Source organism: Colobus angolensis, unplaced genomic scaffold (assembly GCF_000951035.1).
Source record: "Colobus angolensis palliatus isolate OR3802 unplaced genomic scaffold, Cang.pa_1.0 Scaffold67, whole genome shotgun sequence".
Classification (NCBI taxonomy): Eukaryota; Metazoa; Chordata; class Mammalia; order Primates; family Cercopithecidae; genus Colobus; species Colobus angolensis.
Window position 1 is genome coordinate 8,254,988 of NW_012120376.1, and position 9,157 is coordinate 8,264,144.

Consider the following 9,157-nt stretch of genomic DNA (forward strand, 5'->3'; position numbering starts at 1 on the left):
ACTTTGGAAGGCCAAGGTGGGAGGATCACTTGAGGCTAGGAGTGCAAGACCAGCCTGAGTAACATAGCAAGACCTCATCTTTACAAAAATAAAAATACAAAATTAGTTGGATGTTATGGTATGTGCCTGTGGTCCTAGCTATTTGGGTGGCTGAGGTGGGAGGATCACTTGAGCCTAAGAGTTCGAAGCTGCAGTTAGCCTTGATTTTACCACTGCACTCCAGTCTGGGTGACAGAGCAAGCTCCTGCTCCCACATCCCCATCTCCCCAGAAAAAGATTGGTTTGCTGGAGAATGAGGTAGATGCAACCTCCTTTTGTTTTCAGGATGTACTTGGGCCTCATCTGAATCTACCAGTTTCACTTGCCTATTAAGTGCTACTGGGGATACCTAACTTTTGGGTGAGTGGGTCAAATTACACCCAATTCATGGTGTGCAATACTGTCCCACAGTTACCTGGTGTCCAGTGGTCAGCTGTTCAGTGTATACCGTTGTCTATAAGCAGCCGAAGAACAGTTTTACAAAAGGATCTTGATTGTTTGCCCCAAAGGGCATGGTTTGGCTCCCAAATCTGCGATTAACCTCTTGGATTTACCACAGGCTCCAGTGCCACTGACACTGAGCCTCTTACGGTCTGCTGGGCAGTTGGGAGGCCCAGCAGCAGAACTGCAGCATGGGCCACTGGGAGAGCCTTTGCTTCCTCTGGCTTTTAAGACATCCGATAAGTGGGTTGAAGCAGCCAACCCAAAAGGACTATATGTCCCTTCCCAAATCCAGATAACCACAGGAGGTCTTTTCTTACTGCAGCGAGCAAAAGGTGAGGCAACTTGTCTGTAACATTTGAGGAGATACCTTGATATCCCCAGAAAACCTTCACAGAGGGGCCGGGCCCCTAAATTTATCTCCTAGGTATAAATGTACATCAAAGATACCTGCCATTTTCTTCTCTCCAGATGCTGTCAGTGTAGTTTCATCAATAGAATGAACCAGTGTGGTGCTCTATGGGGTGGTGACCTGATCAAGGTGCCTGTGGATTTGGTGACACAGAGCGAGAAAGCCAATGTAACCCTGAGGCAAGACAAGAAGGGTGACCTTGTGCCCTGCCGGGCGACAGCAAATAGCTTCTGGAATCTTCTCTGCTTATGAGATGGGAAAAAAGTGCATTTTCTTTCTCAAGATTTGCATAACCAGTCCAGGTGAAAGGAAGTGGCTTCCAGCAGAGGAGGCTCCCCTGTCCCTGCCCCCGACACCTTGTGTCACCGATCTCCTTTTCTCACTCCTGCCCCTCTGTTTATGCTCCTTAGCTCCTTGGCTGCTCTCATCTTTCTACTTTCTCCAAACTCGCGTTTTCGGAGGGAGAATTGAAAGCATGGGCTCTAGAGTTGGAAACTCAAGTCGGTTATTTCCTAGCTGTGTTGCCTAGGGAAAGTTGTTTAATGTCTCTGTGCCTCAGTTGCCTCAACTGGTTGATAACAATAGAGTGGACCTACAGGTGGACCTACTGTCAAGCTTAAGCTTTGGGGCCCTTCATTTGTATGGGGTCCTTCATAAAGGCGTGGAAAGAGCCTTAGCAATCGTGTTCCTGTGGTCAAATGTCCTTATATAAATTGCAGAAGTGATGTGTTAACTGCAGGCTGTTGTAATGTCTGTCTTTTTCACTCTCGCTTCCTCTCTGTCACATTTCCTTTTGTGCTGGGGGGTGTTGAAGTAGCCATGGATATTTTTGGATCTAAGGCAAAGTTGAGTTCGGTATAGATTGAGTTTGGTGGGATATGTTTGTGTGGTTCACAGTCACTTTTGGGTATAGTCAAGTTATTAATAGCTGTTCTGATGTATGAATGACTTCCAGGAATACTTCTTCCCCAAACTGTGCTATGCCACTCAGCATTGCGGGACAAAGTGCAGCACCACACATTTGAAGGAAGGAACCTTTAGATGCTGCTGCTTTTAGCTATTCCAGTCACATGTGTCTGTTGAGTCTTCCCAGCTGAGCACCCAGATGTTATGGAGCAGACACAAACCTCCCTGTTGTGCCTGTCTAAATTTCTGTTCTGCCAAATTGGGAGCATAATAAAAAGTGATTGGGCTGGGCGCAGTGGCTCACACCTGTAATCCCAGCACTTTGGGAGGCCAAGGCGGGCAGATCACGAGGTTAGGAGATCGAGACCATCCTGGCTAACATGGTGAAACCCCGTCTCTACTAAAAATACAAAAAAAAAAAAAAAAAAAAAAAAATCTGCCAGGCGTGGTGGCGAGCACCTATAGTTTTAGCTACTCTGGAGGCTGAGGCAGGAGAATGGTGTGAACTCAGGAGGTGGAGCTTGCAGGGAGCTGAGCTCGCTCCACTGCATGCCAGCCTAGGTGACAGAGGGAGACTCCATCTCAGAAAAAAAAAAAAAAAAGTAATTGTTGTTTTATGTCACTAGACTCGGGGTGGCTTGTTATGCAGCCTTAGAAAACTTGAACATCATCCAATTGATGAAGAGGAGTGAGTCTTATAAAGACATTGGGAAAAGATTTAGATTTCTTACAGATTTGACATATAATACTGACATCAAAGAAGATAAAATAAATTTTAATATACTACTATAATGGTAACTTTGAAGACAAACTGGTTAATGAGTGGGGTCAGTGCAAAGATAAGTCACTGCACAGGAAAACTTGAATATTGTTAAATACCATAACTAATATATAAGAGAAAGTTGATAGTGGTTTGACCAAATTTGACAACCATTCTAAAAATTTATATAAAATTACCAATAATGAGTTGTGAAGTTGAAAAAGTTTTGCCCCTACACTATCAATAAAAGAACAAATACATTTCAGTCAACTATCCTAGGGGAAAGACCAATCATCTTTCTAATCTCCTGTAGAACTTGTCTTACAAAATCATTGTTGGGCCAGGTGCGGTGGCTCATGCCTGTAATCACAGCATTTTGGAAGGCTGAGGAGGCAGGATCGCTTGAGCCCGAGAGTTAGCAGCCTGGGCAACATAGCGAGACTCTGTCTCTACCAAACAAACAAAAAACAAGCTGAGTGCAGTGGCACACATCTGTGGTCTCAGCTATTCAGGAGGCTGTGATGGGAGGACTGCTTGAGCCTGGGAGGTCAAGGCTACAGTGAGGCGTGATCATGCCACTGCACTCCAGCCTGGGTGAGAGTAAGACCCTGTCTCAAAAAAAAAGACAAAAGACAAAAATAATTGTCATATGAAAAGGTGATCAGATAGTGTGCATCAAAATCCGTGAGAAATAAGGAATTATTGAGATAGACAGTTAATTAATACAAATATTTTTTTTCTGAATTGTTTGATGTTTCTGGCATTTACCAGTTTAAAAACATTTCTAAGTTTGGTAATTTATGTTTTTATTTTAAATAAATATTTGTAGCTAATTTAATATTTGTACTTGTAGGTTCTTTGTATTAAATAGAGCAGTCCTCAACTGTATAAGCTTTAGGTCCCATAAAATTGGAATCTACCTCGTAGAGTTTTTGTGGGGATTAAATAAGACAGTTACTAGTCAAGAGGTTAGTATAGTCTTTGGTACATAGCATGTATGTGATGTTAGCTATTCTTATTACTATTCATTCCGGTTTGACTGTCTTTCCATGCTTCCCGTTCAGATTCTAATCATCTCAAGTTCTGCTTGCTCCAGATCACTGCATTGTATCTCTCTATCTTTTCAGTAGAGTGTCTTGGCCACCTGGATCCTGGTTGCAGCAGTGGCATCTCTGGGGGACGTTTGTCTTTTTTTCTGTCTGTCCAGTGTCTTTGAACACCCTTTCAACGTTTGGGAAGTTTTATGCCTCACTGGTCTTCATTCCCCAAGGTAAGTTGCTTTTCCAGATCCTACAGAGGAGGATGCAGAATTCACCATCTAAGGAGCTTGTAGGGAAGGCATCTGGCAGAGCCCAGGCATGCCGTCCCGAGAGCCAGCTGTAGTCACTGGGCAGTGCTGCATGAACTGTGCTGCCAGTGCTGTGGAGCTGACACTCAGTGCTGAGTGCCACCCCGGCCATGTGGCTGGGGAACCTGGTCCCCTTGGAGACGCTGTGCACTGTGAAACCTTCTTTGAATAGTTAGTCTTTGCTTCAGATGATCAGAGTGGGATCTGTTGCTTGCAACCAAGTACTCTGACTGATGGACTGGTTTGTGGTCTCTGTGTCTGTTTTTGGTGTCTCTGTTACCTATTCTCCATACCACAGCTGGAATGATCTTTTAAAAACTCAAACCTGATCTTGTCAGTGAGGATGAGCCCCCAAGTTCTCAAGTGACCCACAACATCCTTATGGTCTGTTCTCAGTGGAGATGGGAGCACTAGTAATTACCCTGATCCTTAGGCTTTCCACAAGGTGAAAGGATTTTTTATTCCACTCCCAGAGGGAAACAAGGGTAGAAACACTTCCTGCCGCCCTCTCTGGCCCCTGACTTGCTTCTTCATAGCTGGGGGAGTGACCTTAGTTACTCATGGTACTGTAGAGAGCATTTTTGCCTTCTTTGGTTTTTCTTTCAGGCTGGCCTGCCTTTGGCCACATGTACTCTTTTCCCTTCAAATGGTGAGCCCCTGCTTGGAGTGACCTGTAATTTGTATGGATCCTCTGTCTGTAACTGGGAGATAGTGGTGAATGCAGGGAGTGTGACACTTATTTTGTTTTATTATTTTAATTAAGAAAACCTAAATAGAGACAGGGTCTTGCTATGTTGGCTAGGCTCATTTCAAACGCTTAGTCTTAAGCAATCCTCCTGCCTCGGCCTTCCAAAGTGCTAGAATTATAGGCATGAGCCACTGCACCTGGCCTATTATTTTAATTGACACATAATAATTGTACATATTTGTGGGGTACAGTGTGATGTTTCAATACACTTATACATTTGTATAATAAGTAAATCAAGATATTTAGCATATTATAAACTAAAGATGAAATCCTAAGCCCCCCACCCACTGAGAAACCTTAAAAACTGAGTCCTCGGCCATGATGGAATGGAAGGTCAGACACGCTTTATTATACCTCCTCTCTTCTGTGGTTTAGACACAACAATTGACCAGCATTAATGTTAAAATAGAGATCATGAGATTGACATAATAGACTCTTTGTGGCAATAAGATACCAAATTGTGAACAGGACTTAAGGCCATGCCAGGCAAATGTTAAGTCACATATTCCTATACTTAAAGAATAAACTACGTTCTAACTGCTACAAGGTTTTCCTTTTTCTTTAGTAGCTAAACAACTCTGGCCTCAAGATAAGCAATAGTAAAACTGTTGTAGCTCCTCCACCACCAGACACTTACTGACTGACTCCCCTGTTCCACAAGCCATAGCTACAGCTTTGATTGGCCCCTAAATTGTAATGCATTTAAATGTTAAGTTTGCATCCCAAGGTGGACATGGGTCATATGCTACATACATGTTTATTTAGCACAGACATGTTAGGACCACCTTCAGGAATATTCCTAGGTCCTCCCATAACCTACTGAATGTGTATACTTGGCCAACCTGCTTAGCACATAAATCCCTGTTCCACCTGCCTCTCCCTCGAAGTGCCTACCTTTTGGGCTTTGACTGGAGCCTATGCTTCCCAGCCTGTTAGAACAGCCACCTTACATGCTGCAACAGTTTTTTAAGAAATAAAGCCTCTTTCTGGGGGTGGTGGCTCACGCCTATAATCCTAGCACTTTAGGAGGCTGAGGTGGGTAGATCACTGGAACTTAGGAGTTCGAAACTAGCCTGGGCAACGTGGTGAAACCCCGTTTCTACAAAAAAAAAAAAAAAAAAAAAAAAAAGAAAACGAACAAAAACAAAAACAAAACAAAAAATTAGCTGGTGTGGTGGCATGTGCCTGTAGTCCCACCTACTTGGGAGGCTGAGGCTGGAGGATCACCTGAACCAGGGAGGTTGAGGTTGCAGTGAGCTGAGATCATACCACAGCATTCCAGCCTGGGTGACAAAGTGAGACCCTGTCTTAGGAAAAAAAAAAAATTCCTCCTTTCTAAATTTATAATTATCTTATGCCTTTATCATTTCCATGTGTTGAAAACATTCACAATTCTCTATTCTAGCTATTTTGAAATCTACAGTACAGTATTGTTAACCAGAGTCACCTTATGGTGCCATAGAACACTAGAACTTATTCCTTCTAAATATACCTTTGTATCCACTGACTAATCTCTCCCTATGTCTCCTTCCCCACTTCCTTCTCCAGGCTCTGGTAACCACCATTCTACTCTCTACTTCTAGGAATGAGATCAACTTCATGAGACTTATTTTGATGGGATCATCTGAGGTCGGGAGTTCGAGACCAGCCTGGCCAACGTGGTGAAACCCCGTCTCTACTAAAAATACAGAATTAGCTGGGTGTGCCTGTAATCCCAGCTACTTGGGAGGCTGAGGCAGGAGAACTGCTTGAACCTGGGAGGTGGTGGAGGCTGCAGTGAGCCGAGACTGCGTTATTGCACTGCAGCCTGGGCGACAAGAGCAAAACTTCGTCAAAAAAAAAAAAAAAAGAAAGAAGTGGGTGCAGAGGCTGGGCTACAGAAGAACACACCAATTCCCATGGTTGAATACTCCTTAGCACAAGAACAGAGTCTCTGTGGGGGATAAGGACTCCTTGAAGACCACAGGGGTGGTAAGAGGGAAGACTGGGTTCCCGTCATTTCCTGAACAGCTCATGTTACTGATGAAATGCTGAGGTCTCTCCTTACTGAGAGCCAGAGCTTCTGGCGTTTCTTGGCTAGAGGACACAAAGATGGTAATGGTGTGTGAGAGGTGAGAGAATAGAGGGGACCTGGAACAGCCTGTCCTTTTGCCTCGGCCTTCTGCTGCTCTTTAGCTATGGGGGACTCCAGGTAAAAAAGCAGGAGAAACCTCTGTCCCTGGCCCGAGGGAGGTGGGCAGCCGGTGGCACCTCAGCATAGAGGGATGGGAGTGCTTTGCTTCCACCATGTCCTGCTTCTGGCTCCCTGGTTAGCTCCAGCTCTGAATCCTGCCTTTCAAGCTAGTGGGCCTTCTGGAATCCCTGACCAGCTCTTTCCTAAAAGAATCCAGAGCAGGACACCCCAGTGTGTTTCTGGGAGACATGTATAGGCTGTCCTTGGAGATTGCTTTTCCTGATGTCTAACTTGGTCCTTTTTGACGCCATCTGACCATCTTGCCTTTTGTGCTGGTATCTTGGGAAGGAGAGAGCCTTATGACTGGAACCCTCAGATGCCCCTCTTCCTGAAGGCCAAGGGCAGAATAGATGTTCCACTGAGTAGAGGAAGGCTCAGACACAGGTGGAAGAAAATGTAACACAGGGGCTTAGTAAACTCCTACACAGGCTTTGGGTGGGTCACTTAGTTGGAAGTCAAGTTCACAGACACCTGCTTTCATGACTGACACGGACCTCTGGCTACCGGTGCAGCCATGGCAATCACTGTGTTCAGGGATCCAAAACAATCTAGAAGATGCTAAATAAATGTTCTTTCCCTAAGGCAGCAATCACTTCCATTCTACCTTGGCCTAATAACCCATGCTCTGATAGTGAGTGTGGACTCTGGAATAAGAGGCAATATATAGATTTATCTCTGTTTTAATTTCAGCACTTCCTTCCAAGAAGCCTTTTCTTTTGAAGTGCTGCATGATTTCTGTGAGAGTGGGGTTTAAATCCAGCCCCTGAAGGCTGGGAGGATGAGCAGCGAGTGAGTGAGCAGACATCCTCCGAGTCCCTTCAGAGCGAGGGGCTCTGCCTCTTCACCAGGTGTTGCAGGGCCCTCCTCACGTCTTTGTTCCGAAGGGTGTAGATGATGGGGTTGAGCATGGGTGTGACGACTGTGTAGAAGAGACTGAGGACGCGGTCTGTGGTAACAGAGGAGCCTGCCTGGGGCCGGATGTAGGTGATGCTGGCTGTTCCAAAGAAGAGAGAGACCACGAGCAGATGGGAGGAGCAGGTGGAGAAGACCTTGCGGCGGCTCTGGGTGGAGGCCATTGCTAGGATGGCTCCCAAGATGCGGATGTAAGAGGTGACAATCAGAGAGAAGGGGATCATAATGAAGACTACGGTGGCTGTCATCACAGAGATCTCGCTCCTGTGCTTCCTGGCACTTGCCAGCCTCAGTACTGGCAGGATGTCACAGAGAAAGTGTGGGATGATTGGGTGGCTGGCAAAAGGTAGAGAGAAGATGAGGGAGGCATGGGTGGTGGCCGTGATGATGCCTGTGAGCCAGGAGGTGCCCACCATGGCCATGCAGGCCCGTGGGCTCAAGAGGGTGGAGTAGTGCAGAGGCTGGCAGATGGCAACATATCGGTCATAGGCCATGGCCGTGAGCAGGCAGCACTCGGAGATGCCCAGGACAATGAAGATGTACATCTGGGCTGCACAGCCCTGGAAAGAGATGGCCTGGGGATGTGGGGAGGCCAGATTGGCCAGGGTCCTGGGCATGATGTTGGTGGTGTAGAGGAGCTCCACCACTGAGAGTTGGCGCAGGAAGAAGTACATGGGGGAGTGCAGGGCAGGGCTGACTTGCGTGAGGAGGATGATCAGGGAGTTACCCAGCAAGGTGACCAGGTAGACCAGAAGCACCACCCAGAACAGGGGGCCCTGCAGGGCCTTGAGGTCAGAGAATCCCAGAAGGAGGAATTCAGGCAGTGTAGTATGGTTTTCCCTAGCCATCACTCCAGGCCAGAAACTGAGGCACAGCCAAGAAGAGAAGTTATTTAGAAATAACAATCAACATTTCTGTAATTCAGTAAAGCACTTTCCACACAGTTCCTCTCAAAATCAAGTGAGAGAATTAATATCTTCTCTCTGAATGAGCCATGGGTCTCAGAGAGATTAAATAATGTGGCTGAGATAATATCTAGAAAGTGGCAGGCCTGGAACTTGAATCCAGGTCTCTTGACTTCAAATTTGATGCCTTTCTCACTGTTTCCTGTGCTCTCATCCTGTGCCTGGGACCTGACTCCCATATGTAGAGACTCTAGCTCTGATCTTTGGATCTCTCTCCAGAGTGAGGGGTGGAGCAGCTGCTATGACCTAGGCCCCTTTGTACTCTCTAGATGGATGCTGAGGCCCAAAAGAAACTGGGTAGCACCAGGGACTGTCCCGAACTGGTGTCTAATGTTCACCATAGTGAGCTGTGGATTTAGAGTGTCACACAGTGATACGACTATTTGTGATAAG

The 9,157-nt window shown here is 46.0% G+C and overlaps 1 protein-coding gene across 1 annotated transcript; it reads right to left on the reverse strand.

Moving 5' to 3' along the window:
* Window positions 1-7,687: 7,687 nt before the first annotated feature.
* On the reverse strand, window positions 7,688-8,673 carry LOC105500585 (olfactory receptor 10P1). The gene has a single exon (XM_011926190.1). It carries the CDS (start codon window positions 8,645-8,647, stop codon window positions 7,706-7,708), a length of 942 nt encoding a protein of 313 aa, XP_011781580.1. The 5' UTR covers window positions 8,648-8,673; the 3' UTR covers window positions 7,688-7,705.
* Window positions 8,674-9,157: the final 484 nt, after the last annotated feature.